The sequence below is a fragment of the Arachis stenosperma genome, chromosome 7 (assembly GCF_014773155.1).
Source record: "Arachis stenosperma cultivar V10309 chromosome 7, arast.V10309.gnm1.PFL2, whole genome shotgun sequence".
NCBI lineage: Eukaryota > Viridiplantae > Streptophyta > Magnoliopsida > Fabales > Fabaceae > Arachis > Arachis stenosperma.
The window spans coordinates 69,136,653-69,154,924 of NC_080383.1; the positions used below are offsets into that span (position 1 = coordinate 69,136,653).

Genomic DNA, 18,272 nt, shown 5'->3' on the forward strand with positions numbered 1-18,272 from the left:
GGTACTAAATTGTTAAAGTGTAAGGCTTATAAGCCTTGGGCTTGGGCTCAACATGGGCCCGACTCAATTGTTTCAGCTCGTTGGCCCAATTTTAGACTAAAATTTTTAAATTTAATGTTTTAATTTGCATTCTAAATATTTTATCTCTCTAAATTATATATTTTAATCTCTTAATCTACTTTAATCATATTTAATTTATTAATTAATCATTTATCATTTTTCTAGGTTTTACAATTTTTTTCATTGAGTTGTAAAAGTTTTATTATATCTTCATGTTTTTGGATTTAGACATTAAACATCTGAATTGTGATAGATCTTGGATTAAAACTTTAACATCATTGCTATGAGAACTTTTGTAAACTATAAGTTTACATGGAAGAACGTGTCATGGATATTAAGTCATTTGAAACAGTTTTTCAGGTATGCCAATACTTGATTTTATTCATCACTGTTATGCTGATATATTTTGCATCTTATAATAATTCCTTTTTTTAGGAAAAATGCTTGGAAAATAGGGAGGCAGTAGCCATCAAGAAAGTTTTACTTGACAAAAGATATAAGTTTGGTGAACTAAAGTTAATGTGCCTAATGGATGATCCAAATATCATTTGTCTGAAGCATCATTTCTTTTCCACTATAAGTACTGGTGAACTGTTCCTTAATTTGGTGATGGAATATGTTCCCGAGTCTATGTATCGAGTCTTGAAATTTTATAACACTGCTAACCAAAGAATGCCTCTTATCTATGTTAAACTTTATATGTACCAGAAAAGTCTTAAACTTTATGTTAAAATTTAAAAGAAGGAAATAATTCATTCTTTTTCACTTTTCATACATATTTGGCACACATCCAGATTTTTATGGGGCTAGCTTATATCCACACTATTCTTGGAGTATGGCACAGAAATTTGAAGCCACAAAATATACTGATTGGCTTAATATCCTTTCTAAATGGACTTTATAAGTAATAGTTCTTTTCCATAAGTAGTTATTATTTCTAGCTCTAATGTCATTCTTGTATTTTCCCTGGTTGACCTTATTACAAACAGGTTAAGATATGTGATTTTGGAAATGCAAAAGTGCTGGTATGTTGGCATAAATATATTAATCCAACATATTATTTTTTCTTGTATTGCTTGCATTATTATATTTAATAACTTTGCGTAGGTTCTCCTGTAATTCTCTTAGAATATTAACCAAGTATTATCCATTGTAATGAACTTTCAACTTTTTAACAATATAGATAAAAAGAATCTAATTGATACTCTTTTTTTTTTCTATGTGTAATCAGGTTAAAGGAGAAACTAATATATCATATATATGTTCCTAGTTCTATCGCACACCAGAATTCATATTTAGTGCTACTGAGTATGCTACTTCAACTGATATTTGGTCGACTGGTTGTGTCCTTACAGAACTATTTTGAGCCTGATTTATATCTGTTTTTTTTTTAGTGTTACAATGTGGCATTTACTGCAAATCATGCAAACAATCTTTGGTTTTGTTATTATTTACTACCTATATGTCAACTGATATACAAATAGAATTTTGACAACCATTGTTTTCGGGTGAAAATGCAGTGGACCAGGTTGCAGAGATTTTATTTCAAGGTGCTACAATTAGCATGAATGAAGAAAATTATGATGTTGTGGTGGATGTGTTCAATTTATTTTGGTGCCCCTCAATAGAAAATGGCTAGACTATTTAGTCTTTTTTTTCTTCTTAGTAGAATATTTAGTTTGGGAGTTTAAAATATTGTTATTGAATGATGGGCTTTACAAATCACAATGTACCAATCTTTTGTAGTAAGTTCCAGTCGTTTTTTTATATGTGGTCAAACATCCTTTTGTAGTAGAATATATTTTTTTGAATATTATATATAAAAATCAGGATTTAAGAATAATATATGTAAAATTTAGTAAAAAAAAATTATAATTAAAAAATTAGGATCAGTGATAGATTTAGCCACCAAAAGTCTAGTCATTATTTTTTTGTCGCTAATTTAGCGACAGAAAATTAGTCCCGAATTAGCGACTGATTTAGCAACCGGTCGTTATTTAGCGATTTATTTCCTCAGCACCCGATTTAGTGATGGAAAATTTAGTCACCACTTAGCAACTGATTTTCTGTCAAGGGTTTAGTGGCCTTGGTTAAAAATCGGACGCTAAAAATAAGCTACTAATGATTAACAACCAACTTCAGTCGCTATTTTAAATTTAGCGACTAAGAATTTAGCAACTACCAGAATCAGTTGTTAAGGATTTAGTGATCGATTTAAAAAAAAAAATTGTTAAATCGTTCCTTATATTGATAATTTTTTTGTAGTAAATAATAGTAGTTGAATTTACTATTCAAAAAAACTTTGAATATACCGTTAGAAAACAATTTGATTATAATATAAAAAGTCTAGTATAATAAAAATGTAAACGTTTAGAACATAATTTGATAACAATTATAAAGATACAATTAAATCTACGGTTAAAATGATTACGTTTAAATGTAATCCTAATGGTGGTTTAAATTAATTTGGTCATTCTTTTAGCTTGTGGTTGTTATGCTTTTAATTTTGACTAATTTATCTTTCTCATTACTTGTAGGTCATAATGTGACGAGAGTTTTAAATTTGTTTACTCTAGAATAATAGTTGTTAGAATTAACTACTTTTTTCGTTTTTAAGTTCTTAAACAAAAATTCAAATTGCCTCTATCGTTTTCTTTTATTCTCAAAATTGTCTTAAACGTTATAAATATAACATTTTAATTTGATAAATTTATCCTGATAAAATAATAATTATAATCCTTTTAAAAAAATTTCTATTTCTCTCTAACACCAATCTCAATTCTTCATACATCGATTTGAATCCATCACAACACCAATCACCTGTTAGATTCAGACAACAATAACAATGATTATAGTGTTGAGAAAACATGAAGTTTAGCTTTTGATTGATAGAGGATGGAGCATTGAAAAGAGAAGGAGAAAGCTTTGCACAATTCGATTATTATAACTGGTTCAGCGTGAACGGAATTCCCTCAGTTGTGTCAGGAACGGTGAATTATTGTTGGAAATGTTAGAAATGTATGCTGAGATTGTGGAAGTGATAAGGAATATTGGAAATTTGGGATTTCGAGTGTAGTTTTGGATGGAAGAGATTTTTTTAATTTTATTTTTTTCAAGAACAATTTTGTCCAAAAAAATAAAATTGGGATAGGGAAGGATGATTTTAAAACAATTTTTAACTTTTGAGGATAAATTTAATAAAAAAATGTTTAGGGACAATTTTAATTTTTGCCTAAAGTCTTAGAGACAAAAAAAGCATTTAACCCTAATTGTTGTGTAAATTTTTTAGTATTGTGTCCGACTATTAATAAAAATAAAAATATTTTGTACATATTAAAAGCCCATAATTAAATTAGCTATTATATATGAGCATATATTTATATATATTGATTGATATATTTTTTCTAATTAAATAATTTATCAACATAATAATCAATTTTTTTTATAATAGAATAATCAAATTTGTTATAAATGAATAATCAAATTTGTTTACACTAGTATAATAAAAAAATTATAAAGTATAAATACGTATTTTTATATCCAAAAAATATCAGACACCTAGCGTAAATAAAATATAAAAAATTGTTATTATTTTTATTTTGATAATTTCACTTTTTTAATAAATTTATACCAATATACAATATAAAACATTATGTATAGAGTGATATTATAAAAGTAGGAGTGATATGTCATTACCTAAATTATTTAACGTATGTGATTATAAGATTTATTTTAAGGGAGATTTTATGGTGCTAACCCAAAAAATTAATATAATATGTTGTCTTTATTTGTTAATTGTTGAAGATTATTGGAGGCTATTTTTTTTAAATGAAAAAGGGGAAAGAAAGATCAAATTAAAGTAATATAATAAAATTTTATTATAATAGTTTATTATAATAATAAAAATTTTGAAAAATTTTTTAAATAAATAAATTAAATATTTTATTTATCAAAATATATTATTATAAAAATATTTATTAATTAATATAATATTATTTATTCCATTTATATTAAAAACAAGATGTATATACATATATTTTATTTATACTATAAATAAAATAAATAAAATAATATAAAAAATATTAAAAAAATATATTAATTTTTGAAATAATAATAATAAGTATAAAATTAATTAAAATAATAAATATTTGATATTTTTATTATAAAATTGTTAAAATATAAAACTTAAAAAATTGTTAAAACATAAATTTTTTCTTAAAATAATAAATATTTTTTATTTTTTTATTACATAATCTAAGTTTTATGTTTTAAAAATTTTATAATAAAATATCAAATAGTTATTATTTTAATTAATTTTATACTTATTATTATTATTTCAGATATTAATAGAATTTTTTTAATATTTTGTTTATATTATTTTATTTATAATGTAAACAAAATATATGTATATACAACTTGTTTTTAATATAAATAGAATAAATAATATTACATTAATTAATAAATATTTTTATGATAATATATTTTGATAAATAAAATATTTAATTTATTTATTTAAAAAATTTCTCAAAATTTTTATTATTATAATAAATTATTATAATAAAATTTTTATTATATTACTTTAATTTAATCTTTCTTTTTTTTTCATTTAAAAAAAATAACCTCCAATGATCCTCAACAATTGACACATAAAAACAACATATTATGTTAATTTTTTGGGTAAGCACCATAAAATCTCCCTTTTAGAATCTTATATGAACACTCATACTTTTATTAAGTTCGTGCAAGCACATCGCATTTGCATTAGTTACTATTCGTTTAAAATAATGAGTGCTTTTGTTTTGACATTTTGTACATCAAATATGTATCCATTGAAATTCTTCTACGATCCAGGTTGGATAAATTAATTTTTAAACATATTTTCAAATAGTAATAATAATAATAATAATAATTTGTCTTCTCCCGTGACAGCTTGAGGGAAAAAAGGGGTTGCCCTTCTTCAAACGGAAAAGAATTTTGTCTTCTTGTCCAACCCATCCCATACCTGCCCTGTGCAATGCTTGTTCATTCATTGTCCATATCTATGCACCCCTTAGCTGGCCATGCCCTGTATCCTTAGTTCCTTACTACTCAATTACTCATGACAGCATGGCCACCATAAAAACCAATTAATAAATTCAGCCCTAACTTGATCCATTCTAGCGCCGCACGAACCCACTGAATTTTCCTCTTTATTTATTATATTAGAACACACACGCTATCAACCTGGCTGGCAACAGCAGTGGAACCCTCTACCACTTAACCCGCCCCCTCATTTAACTCATTATCAACTCCCATTGTTTTGACTTTACTACTACGCGCTCCCTCCCCATCCTACTCACTATATATACCCATCATCCAACAATAGTTTTCTCCATTATCACTTCATTTTACAAGCAAACATCTCACTTCATTCTCACCTAACATTCCACAAAAAGGCCTCCCACAAAATGGCCTCTCTTGGGTCCTCAAGAATTCTCGCTACATTGTTTCTCGCAATTTCCCTTCTCCATTTGACCTCAGCAGCTAGAACACTCTCCGAGACTTCATCAAATCAGCTGCTAAAGTTCCAATACCACAAGGGCCCTCTATTGAATGGCAAGATCTCAATAAACCTCATTTGGTACGGAAACTTCAAACCATCACAAAGAGCCATAATCTCAGACTTAATCACCTCCCTCTCTTCCTCTTCCACTTCCACTTCCAGAACACCAAAATCACCGTCCGTTTCCACGTGGTGGAAATCCACCGAGAAATACTATAGCAGCACCAACAAGAAGCTTGGCATTTCACTAGGCACCCAAATCCTGGACGAGAACTACTCTCTGGGCAAGTCACTCACCACAAACCAAATCGTGAAGCTTGCATCAAAGGGACCCCACAGCAACGCAATCAACGTGGTGCTAACAGCTGCTGACGTGGCAGTGGAGGGGTTCTGTTCAAGCAGGTGCGGGACCCACGGTTCCTCTAACGGGGCGCGCGTGAACGGAAAGAGGTACAAGTTCGCATACATTTGGGTTGGCAACTCGGAGACACAATGCCCTGGGCAATGCGCGTGGCCCTTCCACCAACCTATTTACGGCCCACAGAGCCCACCACTTGTGGCGCCCAACAATGATGTGGGCTTGGACGGCATGGTTATCAACGTGGCGAGCCTCTTAGTTGGCACTGCAACCAACCCGTTCGGGAGTGGGTACTTCCAAGGGCCCAAGGAGGCGCCTCTAGAAGCAGCTTCCGCTTGCGCCGGCGTCTATGGTAAAGGTGCGTATCCCGGCTCTGCTGGGAACCTCTTGGTGGACCCCACAACTGGTGCTAGCTTCAATGCCAATGGCATCAATGGTAGGAAGTACCTCTTGCCTGCTCTGATGGATCCCAAAACCCAAGCTTGTTCGACACTTGTCTAGACACCAATGAATTGAAACTGCAGCTTACGAGCCAGCATCGTGCTTTCCACGACGTCAAATATTTCCACTATTACAATAGGCACACGCGATATTCATTCTTTGATTTGTTCATTCTTTTTTGTTATATATAACTTAAAATTATGAAATTGAGCTCCATTATTGATTCGATTTAACTTTCCTGTTATCCATTTATTTAATATTTATTCATTTTTAGACAAATTGAGAATTTAAATATGAAAATCAACTAATTAAAATAAGATGTGTGTCGGTTTGATAGCAAATTTAGAGGGTGTTTATAGAGTTAATACTCAAATTGGCCTCTCAAATTTGACTCCGACTCAATTTAGCCCTCAAGGTTTCAATTGACTCTAATTGTATCCTGCAGTTTTGATCTGCGTTTTAAATTGGCCCTTATATCGTTTTTCGTCACTGGATAGCTGACCTGGCAATTTTAAACGACACCTGTCAGTCTCAAAACGACGCCGTTTTACTGTTGGCGCCGAAATCCTTAGAAACGACGTCGTTGACATGAGAAAAGGGGTTAAATGAAATTCAAACATTAACCACTTCAAAAGTGAAACCCAATTGACCATTTCTCTTCCTTCTCTTCCCGTCGTATACATTTTCGTCACAGAAGCTCTATGGGTGTCGCAGTAATGGAGGTTTGAAGCTTTTCTTACTTGTTTCGCTCCCCATTGTAAAGATTAATTACATGTGAGTCATCTTTTGGAAAACAGGTTAGTACCAAAAATGCTGCTCTCCACTACCATGCTCTGTTTTTCTCAACATGTTGGTTGTGGGTTGTTTTTCATTTTTTCAGTCTACTTCATCAATGAAACTTTGGGAGAATGTGGTTGATTATGGTTGTTGATGATGATAGAGTTTTTGTTTGTTAGGGTTTAATTTTTTTGCATGTGTGTGACTGTGATCAACTGAATCGTTCAGCTCTTTGTCCATTTGAACAGTCTTTGATTTTTCATATTCCTTTTTAAAATAACAATTTTACTCATTTATATCCCATTTTAATTTAATTGATTGGATAATTTCTTGTAAAAATAAAGAATTTTTTGTGTTGAACATTGTCTGCATCAATGACCACCATGAGTGTTTTATTATACATCTGAAATTAAGTGATAATCATGAACTGAACTTCTTGATTTTCCTTAGACATTGACATTAGTACTATGGCTTGGAGGTGTCGTTGATGATCATATTCAAGATTTCAGTCCATTTATATATTAAAATGGGATCCTTGAATTCCCGTCCCTCGACTAATGAACACACCTGACAATTTTGTTTTCATGTGTTTCCTTGTTCCTTTATGTACTATTATTTACAGGAGTACTGATATAGTGAAAAAGGAGTATTACATTATGTAATGATCATAACAAGAATATAATTTTGATAAAAAAAAATCCTACTTTTATACATAAATTTTAAGGGTGTGATTACTAGTTAGAATCTTTGAGGGAAGGAATGACTTAATTATTAAAGTAGAGTCTATTTTATTTCTCAAGAACCCTTCCCTTAAATTTTCTGCATGAGTATTTTAACACGGCACTTGTTAAAAATGTATTTGTATAATCAATTCATACTTGCTGTGAGGACTGTGATTAGTAAATGTATTTGTACAATCAATTCATTCTTGCTGTGAGGACTGTCATTAGTAAATATATTCATTGCAAGGGTGTGTTTGAGGTCACTTAATATATTTGGGGGGTCTGTTTGAGGTCACTTAATATTTTTTTGGGGGTCTGTTTGAGGCACAATAATTGAAATTTCATGTGTTACTGGTTCAGGATTTGGCTTCAGTAGTAAAGGAGCTCATGCCCAATGTACACCATCGATTCTGTGTCTGGCATTTATGGAAGAATTTTAACAAACAATGGAAAGAGTAGGAGTACAGAGGACTATTATGGGAGTGTGTTAGGGAAACAACTCGCCATGGTTTTGATCAAAAGATGGATCGGTTAAAGAGACTCAAAGAGGTAGCTTGGCCATATTTGGATAAGTGGTCGAGAGAAGCATGGACTAGAGCATATTTCCGACACGATCAAAAAATTGATAATATTTGTAACAATGCCTGCGATGTTTTTAACTCGAGGATCAAGGAATACAGAGTTAAGCCAATAATTACCTTGTTAGAGGAGGTTCGGATGTTTGCGATGCGGTCCATTGCAAAAAATAAGGTTAAGTTATCCCACCATGTTGGTAAGCTCCTACCAATCCAACATAGTAGATTGTAGAAAATCTGAAAAGAATCTCAAAAATAGACATCGATTTGGAGTGGAGATGAAGAGTATCAAAGATTTGAGATCCACGGTTGGCCTACCAACATGGCTGTTGACTTGGAAAAGAGCATATGCACCTGTAGGTTTTGGCAAATAATAGGTACTGAGGTAGCCAATAATTGCTTATTTCTATTTGTTTTGTATCATTTGATTAAACATAGTTTAGATTAGATAGTGACTGATTTGTATTCATTTAAGTGTTGTTATTTGTTTAACTATTTTATTTGTCTCTGGTGATTGGTCTCTATTTAAATGTATTGTTGGATAATGTTTCACCACATCTGTCTTCGTAGGCATGCCGTGTGTCCATGCATGTGCAGCCATCTCCAAGATAAATCGAAATTCTGAGAATTTTTGTCATCATTGATTGACCATGGAAGCCTATAGAGATACCTACAAGCACTCTCTCAATCCAATACCAGGACAAGATCTTTGGCAGAGAAGTGACCAAAATAGGCCTTATGCACCTAAAATGAAGCAAAAGCCAGGGCCGATAACCCAAAAAAGACGGAAGGATGATGATGAAGAGCCATCTAGTGTTAAGAAGTCAAAAACTGAAACCAAGTTGAAGAGAAAATACCAAGAATTCACATGTACTTACTGTGGTACGAGAGGGCATACAAAGAGAAGTTGCACTCATAGAAAACCTGATGACCTTGCTAGTGCCCTTCTTAATGTAGCAGCAGCTGTTGTTGCAAAAGAAAAAGGTTCTAAGGCTGGAGAGACTAGAGATCCAGCAAATGCTGCTACTACTAACACCCAAGCTGCTGAGATTATGAAAATGCTCCATTAGCATCAGGGCAAGCTGTTGATGATGCAAATACTTCAGAGATTGATCTCACCCAATCCACCTACTCACAACTAGAAAATCAGGAACAAGTAGTGATTGGTTTCTAATATTTGATAACTGTTACTGGTTTGTATTGGTTTATAATACATGAGTAAATGTTGGGTAGATCCAATTGATTGATACTATTTGATAATATATTGATTGGTTTTTATTAGGTTGTATTGGTCATTAATTTTGTTAACAATTTTACTAGGTCCCTCCATCAGACCCACTTCCACCTACACAACAGGTCACAAGGCCTGACAAGCTGTAATCTAAGAGAAAAAAAACTTTTAATATGGACCCAATGCAAGGAGCAAGTTTTGGGACAGCTGCACACTTGGCAGAGTTTATGACATTCGTCCCTACCTCGGGCTTCAAACCACCAACAACAAAATAGAAAACAATTTGCAATGTTGACTGGAAGTTGTGTAGAACATATTTTTTAGAGAGCATTTGATCAAACTATGCTCTTTTGATATTTTGTTACTATGTTATGTAGAGTAATCTGTTTTGGTCTAGGATATTTGAAACTATGTTATCTAGGATATTTGAAGTATGATACAGATACTGCTATTGCTAATGCTGTGATATTGACAATGATTAATGACTATGAATTACTTAATGAATTACTTATTTGTGAGTCCTCTGTCAAGTGCAAGAACCACAAAAGATTTTATTAGATTCTCTATTGTCACTAATGGAAGTGCATACTACATATATAATTATCAAAGCCAGCTCTTGATCTTGTCTTCATATACAGACTCATAACAGCTTGACCAATTTGATCAAACTATGCTCTTCTGATATTTATTTGGTCATAAGTTATACCTCTTCTTTTGTATAATCTCAGTTTTAAAGAATTTTTACAGGATATATCATTACCAAGAGAACATAAAATTTCATTTCTATTTTGTCATTAAATACATAACAATGCTTCATTCACATAACTGACATCACAGTTACATATATTTCATCCCACCTAATCCATAAGCTACAATCATAATTCCAAAAATAATAACAAACACAGACAACATAATATTTCACACTTTTAATATTCTAATTTCAGCTTCAACTGCACTAATTTTCCATCCCAGAGATATTTTTCAATGGTCTTCACTAACTGAACTTTCATTTCTGTCGACTATGGCTTCTCCTTCTTCAACATCTGCCCATTTAAAAAAGCCGCACCATCTCTTACCGGTAGTCTATAATACCAAAAATCCAAAAAACATTGAGAGGAAGAACAACTACAAAACCAACAAGCATTTGAGAAATAAGACACACAATCAACTTGCAACAATTCAACCAACTCACATTATAATTAGAGCATCCATAGAATGGTCTTTCTAGATTGGAATCCATCCCAGACCACCGAAGAATAGGACGCAACCCACAACCGCACTAATGCGGAACCTTTCCACATCTGTCACCTCTGTCACGGTGTGCATTCTTCACCCAGCCACCATGCGAACGAGCTCTACTAGAGCTACCTGAGCCTTGGCTGCTGCTTCTCAACATTCTTCTCAACTCTTGGAGACACTCTTGCGATTTGGAAAAATTGGGACTTCTAGGTTTTATTTAAATTTTAGGGGTGAAATTGATGCCTTCAAACATTTTGCCATGTCATCTAACTGCAAGGGTGCCAGGTGTCAACCAAAATTGACAGGTCAGCTTTCCGGTGATGAAAAATACCGAAGGGCCAATTTGAGGCTCGGGTCAAAATTTCAGGGTACAATTAGTCAATTGAAACCTTGAGGGCTAAATTGAGTCGGGGTCAAATTTCAGGGGCCAATTTGAGTATTAACTCGGTGTTTATAGGTCAGTCTAATCTGAAAATCCATTCTAGTCCAGTCAATTTTGGTTAAATTTAGTCCGACTTCGTATGAACTTGGTCAATTCTAAAAATAAAAAAGTTGACCTAATTAAATTATTCCACAAGGTTAAGGTCAAAATTTAGATTATTTGACCCGACCTGGTTGATAAGATATTGTGATTTTTACAAACATATCCTATCTATGGCAACGACGAGATATGTGTAAAAGAAACTCATCCATGATGAGGACAAAATATTTGTGATAGGGACCTGTATGTAATTGGTGCGGGTGCATTTAATGCAAGCTGAATATCATCGTGAAGCTGCATAGCTGTCGATCTATGTTCATTAAGGAGCAACTACCACCACACATCGTCTCCCTTGCCAGTGCTCTTTAAAAACTTATCCACAGTAACAGTAGCAGTTGACACTGGCCGGTCCGAACCCAACTGCCTCTTCACTTTGTCTATTTGGTGGATGTACACATAATTGAAGCACATGATAAGGACCATTGACCTCCAATTGTACACCTTATTTCTACTATGCATCCAATTTAGAAGCAGCGTCTGTAACTCAGACAGGTCATACAGTGTTCATCAAAACTGCAAACACTCACTCAAATTAGTAATTAGACATAACTACGAACAAAAGAAATTACTAAAGTCAACAACGATAGCAACCATAAATGTCATACCTCATCCAATTGAATCATATTCAACCTATAGTGCCAGCAAAGTAGATGTCCCTCCAAGTGGTACCGATTCTTTTATGGATACCCAGCCAATTAGAAATAAAGAATTAGAAAAATGAAAATTAAAATTATGAACTATAAATTAAATTCAAATAAACCATAAATATAAATCTATACTTGACGACCAACAAAAAAGGTAAGGATGTTTAGGAGTGCGAGTCCCTATGCAGGGTAGCTATGGCATATCCAGCTCATGATCAGAGAAAGGCATCCAATTATGTCTGTAATAGTCCAATTAGCCACAGTGCTAAGGGATCTATATGTCCAAGCAAGGACTACTGATCCCGAGGATCACCTCGTACATATCTTAAAGTCTGCAAGCAGGGTGGATACGGACAAGATTGTTGGATTTGTCTGTCATCATGTACCTGCCAATCAGTATCACGATATAGCATCGAATATACTATCGCGACGTGTTATGATAAGCATAAGCAGGAATCCGCTACATCCTCTTTCTGAGCGACATCGTCCTAATTAAAAAGTTCTCCTTCTTGTCCTTCGGCTACTACAATGGCATGGCTCCTAGTAGTTCTTCCACTCAATCTCGTGTTGGTCGCTAATGGTACATCTGAAATTCTCTCAAACAACCACGGACCAGGTTTTCAACTATACATAACCCAAGATGATATCCACATCCTGGAGAGTAATGATACACTTGTCCTATAGTAGGTGGAATGTGAGTGTCTCCAGATGCTATCTCTCCACAAATATAGTGTTAGGCTATTCTCAAAACAGAAATCCATGAGCCTTGCCGCAAACTTAAATCTGGCCTCCTAGAGGTATGGCAATAAAATATATGAAGGTGTCATGGTGTGGCGAATTCGCTTAGGGTGAAGAACTTTCAGGAGCAAACATATTATTAGACTTTTGTTTTGTAACAAAAGCATGTGACATTCAACAAAACCAACACTAATACCACTAATGAACTATCTACGATTTTTTGAAATAAATAACATAAATATGAAGTAAAATATTATAAAAATATCCTAACCAATGATTTTGGTTCTTTTTAAATAAAACAAATAAAAAATACTAACAAATTATCATACCAAACCATGCTGATTTTTTCAAAATAAATCAAATAATTTTTGTCTAATAATTATTTATCATCTCACAAAAGGTCTAACTAATCCAAACCAATTAGAATAAAGTTATAATAAGATATTCTAACAGTCATATTTTTTAAAATCATTCTTGTCTAACCTCAACTAACAAAATCAGTTTAGTAACAATAACACAAATATATAAACTAATCTTTATCATTATTATCTAACCTAAACTAACAAAATCAGTCTAACAACAATAATATTAAAATAATCAACTAATTCAATTACCAACATCACGGTCGAGCGCTCTAGCAATGTGTGTAGTCACATTCAACCGGTTGATGTCCACAACACGTGCACATGCTTGCATCTTGTCAATGGATTAAAACCAATAAGAAGAGAAGAGAAAACAAAATTTCTCCAGAGAAAAGGAAGTTAAGATAATTTTAAAAATTTGGAAAATGAACTCACCTACCGATGAGTTTATATAATGGGCTTTTTTAACAAGTATCTTGTTTTCATCACGGACGAGTTTCTTGTATATGTATCTTGTCCTTGGCATAGATGAGATACATTTACAAGAATCACCGTGTTTTATCTCATTTACAGACTAGATACACTGCTATGCTTCCTTACTTGTCTCGTCTATGCCAAAAATGCAATATGTGTATAAGAAACTAGTCCTTGGTAAGGACAAGTTAAGTAATAAAGTGTATAAACATAAATTTTCTAAACATAAAATTCTTTTATTTTCTTTTCTCTAATTTTTTATTTTTTATTTTTTCTTTTCAAATTTATGCTTGAGTGTGTCTGCTTGAATGTGCTTGGTTTTGCATAATCTCCTTTGAGATTCATAAGAATGTCACTCTTCCTTTGCTCTTAGGTTTTTTTTAAATATGACCTTTTTTGCATACCATTTTTCTTAAATTTTATACTTTCCTTAAAAATATGTCCATGAATACTTCATCAAGATGTTTTCAAATATATTTTAAAAAATTGTTATTGCCATATTTTTCCTGAAACTAGTCTTTCTTCTTCCACTCTCTCTCTTTTGTGCTTTTTTTTAGACAGAAAATATCAAAAAGGCAAAATAATGGTGGTTACTGATAAACCACAATTTTATGATTTATCTTGTATTGAATTTAATAAATTTTATCAACTTTTCCTACACTTATTCACTAAAATAGCATGGTTTTGGTAATTCTCCCTAATTGTGCTTAATGATTAAAAACATAATTTTCCTACACTTATCAACTGGATGACTTGTCTAGGCAGAAATTACCTCAAAAGAGACAAGATCCTGGGAAGTTTTCCATACCTTGTACCATAGGCACCATGACCTTCAAGAAGGCCCTGTGTGACTTAGGGTCAAGTGTGAACCTCATGCCTCTCTCTGTAATGGAGAAGCTAGGGATCTTTGAGGTACAAGCTGCAAAAATCTCATTGGAGATGGCAGACAACTCAAGAAAACAAGCTTATGGACTTGTAGAGAATGTTTTGGTTAAAATTGAGGGCCATTACATCCCTACTAATTTCATAGTCCTAGAGACTGGGAAGTGCATGGATGAATCCATCATCCTTGGAAGACCCTTCCTAGCCACAGCAAAGGCTGTGATTGATGTTGATAGAGGAGAGTTGATCATTCAAGTGAATGAAGAATCCTTGGTGTTTAAGGCTCAAGGATATCCCTCTGTCACCATGGAGAGGAAGCATGAAGAGCTTCTCTCAAATCAGAGACAAACAGAGCCCCCACAGTCAAACTCTAAGTTTGGTGTTGGGAGGCCACAACCAAACTCTAAGTTTGGTGTTGAACCCCCACATTCAAACTCTAAGTTTGGTGTTGGGAGGTTCCAACATTGCTCTGAGTATCTGTGAGGCTCATTGAGAGCCCTCTGTCAAGCTACTGACATTAAAGAAGCGCTTGTTGGGAGGCAACCCAATGTTTTATAGTTAACTATTTTCTTTTGTTATTTTATCTTTTTTGTAGGTTGATGATCATAAGAAGTCACAAAAACAATGAAAAAAGCAAAAACAGAATGAAAAACAGGAAGAAAAACAGCACACCCTGGAGGAAGAAGCTGCTGGCGTTTAAACGCCAGTAAGCCTAGCAGTTGGGCGTTTAACGCCCAGTCTGGCACCATTCTGGGTGTTTAACGCCAGAAAGGGGCACCAGACTGGCGTTAAACACCAGAAAAGGGCTAGAACCTGGCGTTAAACGCCAGGAATGGGCACCAGCCCGGCGTTTAACGCCAGAAATGGCTCAAAACGTGTTTTTGAGCAACTTTTGGTGCAGGGATGACTTTTCCTTGACACCACAGGATCTGTGGACCCCACAGGACCCCACCACCACTCTCTCTCTTCTTCCCCCATTCACCAACACCTCTTCCCCAAAAACCCTTCACCTATCAAATCCCATCTTTCTCTTCACCACTCACATCCATCCTTCATAAATCCCCACCAACCTCACCCTTCAAATTCAAACCACTTTCCCTCCCAAACCCACCCATAATGGCCGAACCATTACCCCCCTCTCTCCTATATATACCCTTCTTCAACCCTTCATTTTCACACAACCTAAACACCACTTCTCCCCCTCTTTGGCCGAACACTCCACCATCTCCCTTTTCCTCATTTCTTCTTCTTCTACTCTCTTCTTTCTTCTTTTGCTCGAGGACGAGCAAACATTTTAAGTTTGGTGTGGTAAAAGCGTTGCTTTTTCGTTTTCCATAACCATTTATGGCATCCAAGGCCGGAGAAACCTCTAAAAAGAGGAAAGGGAAGGCAAAAGCTTCCACCTCCGAGTCATGGGAGATGGATAGATTCATCTCAAGGATGCATCAAGACCACTTCTATGAAGTTGTGGCCTTGAAGAAGGTGATCCCCGAGGTCCCCTTTTCACTCAAAAAGGGTGAATATCCGGAGATCCGCCATGAGATCCGAAGAAGAGGTTGGGAAGTGCTTACCAACCCCATTCAACAAGTCGGAATCTTGATGGTTCAAGAGTTCTATGCTAATGCATGGATCACCAAGAACCATGATCAAAGTATGAACCCGGATCCAAAGAATTATCTTACTATGGTTCGGGGGAAATACTTGGATTTTAGTCCGGAAAGTGTGAGGGTGGCGTTCAACTTGCCTATGATGCAAGGAGATGAGCATCCTTATACAAGAAGGGTCAACTTTGATCAAAGGTTGGACCAAGTCCTCACAATCATATGTGAAGAGGGCGCACAATGGAAGCAAGATTCAAGAGGAAAGCCGGTTCAATTGAGAAGGCATGACCTCAAGCCCGTGGCTAGAGGATGGTTAGAGTTCATACAACGCTCAATCATTCCCACTAGCAACCGGTCCGAAGTTACCATAGACCGGGCCATCATGATTCATAGCATCATGATTAGAGAAGAAGTGGAAGTTCATGAGGTCATAGCCCAAGAACTCTACAAGGTGGCGGATAAGTCCTCTACCTTAGCAAGGTTAGCCTTTCCTCACCTCATTTGTCACCTCTGTTATTCAGTTGGAGTTGACATAGAGGGAGATACCCCCATTGATGAGGACAAGCCCATCACCAAGAAAAAGATGGAGTACACAAGAGACCCCTCTCATCAAGAGATCCCTGAGATGCCTCAAGGGATACACTTTCCTCCACAAGACTATTGGGAACAAGTAAACACCTCCCTAGAAGAACTAAGTTCCAACATGGGACAACTAAGGGTGGAGCATCAAGAACACTCCATTCTCCTCCATGAAATTAGAGAAGATCAAAGAATCATGAGAGAGGAGCAACAAAGACAAGGAAGAGACATTGAGGAGCTCAAGCACTCCATATGATCTTCAAGAGAAAGAAAGAGCCGCCATCACTAAGGTGGACCCGTTCCTTAATTTCCTTGTTCTTTATTCTTCTGTTTTTCGAAAATTATGCTTTATGTTATCTATGTTTGTGTCTTGTGATCATTAGTGTCTTTAGTGTCTATGCCTTAAAGTTATGAATGTCCTATGAATCCATCACCTTTCTTGAAAACGTGCTTAATTGAAAAGGAAAGAATTGCATGAATTCTGAATTTTATAACAGTTTAATTATTTTGATGTGGTGGCATTATTTTTGTTCTCTGAATGTATGCTTAAACAGTGCATATGTCTTTTGAATTTGTGGTTCATGAATGTTGGCTCTTGAAAGAATGATGAAAAAGGAGACATGTTACTGAGGATCTGAAAAATCATTAAAAATGATTCTTGAAGCAAGAAAAAGCAGTGAATACAAAAAAAAAAAAAGAGAAAGAAGCAAACGAAAAAAAAAACCGAAAGAAAAAAAAAAGAAAAGAAAAGAAAAAAAGAGAGAAGGAATAAAGTTATGATCCAAGGCAAATAAGAGTGTGCTTAAGAACCCTGGACACCTCTAATTGGGGACTTTAGCAAAGCTGAGTCACAATCTGAAAAGGTTCACCCAATTATGTGTCTGTGGCATGTATGTATCCGGTGGTAATACTGGAAGACAGAGTGCTTTGGGCCACGGCCAAGACTCAATAAGTAGCTGTGTTCAAGAATCATCATACTTAACTAGGAGAATCAATAACACTATCTGGATTCTGAGTTCCTAAAGAAGCCAATCATTCTGAATTTCAAAGGATAAAGTGAGATGCCAAGACTGTTCAGAGGCAAAAAGCTAAAAGCCCCGCTCATTTAATTAATACTGATCTTCATAGATGTTTTTGGAATTCATTGCATATTCTCTTCTTTTGATCTTATTTGATTTTCAGTTGCTTGGGGACAAGCAACAATTTAAGTTTGGTGTTGTGATGAGCGGATAATTTATACACTTTTTGGCATTGTTTTTAGTATGTTTTTAGTATGATCTAGTTAGTTTTTAGTATATTTTTATTAGTTTTAGTTAAAATTCACTTTTCTGGACTTTACTATGAGTTTGTGTATTTTTCTGTGATTTCAGGTATTTTCTGGCTGAAATTGAGGGACCTGAGCAAAAATCTGATTCAGAGACTGAAAAGGACTGCAGATGCTGTTGGATTCTGACCTCCCTGCATTCGAAGTGGATTTTCTGGAGCTACAGAAGCCCAATTGGCGCG

General features: G+C 34.4%; 1 protein-coding gene and 1 pseudogene across 1 annotated transcript; both read left to right on the forward strand.

Annotated features, from left to right (window-relative positions):
- The first annotated feature begins 372 nt into the window (after positions 1–372).
- On the forward strand, positions 373–3,136 carry LOC130939895 (shaggy-related protein kinase eta-like; annotated as a pseudogene).
- A 2,286-nt stretch (positions 3,137–5,422) lies between these two features.
- On the forward strand, positions 5,423–6,634 carry LOC130942030 (protein PHOSPHATE-INDUCED 1-like). The gene has a single exon (XM_057870704.1). It carries the CDS (start codon positions 5,508–5,510, stop codon positions 6,459–6,461), a length of 954 nt encoding a protein of 317 aa, XP_057726687.1. The 5' UTR covers positions 5,423–5,507; the 3' UTR covers positions 6,462–6,634.
- Positions 6,635–18,272: the final 11,638 nt, after the last annotated feature.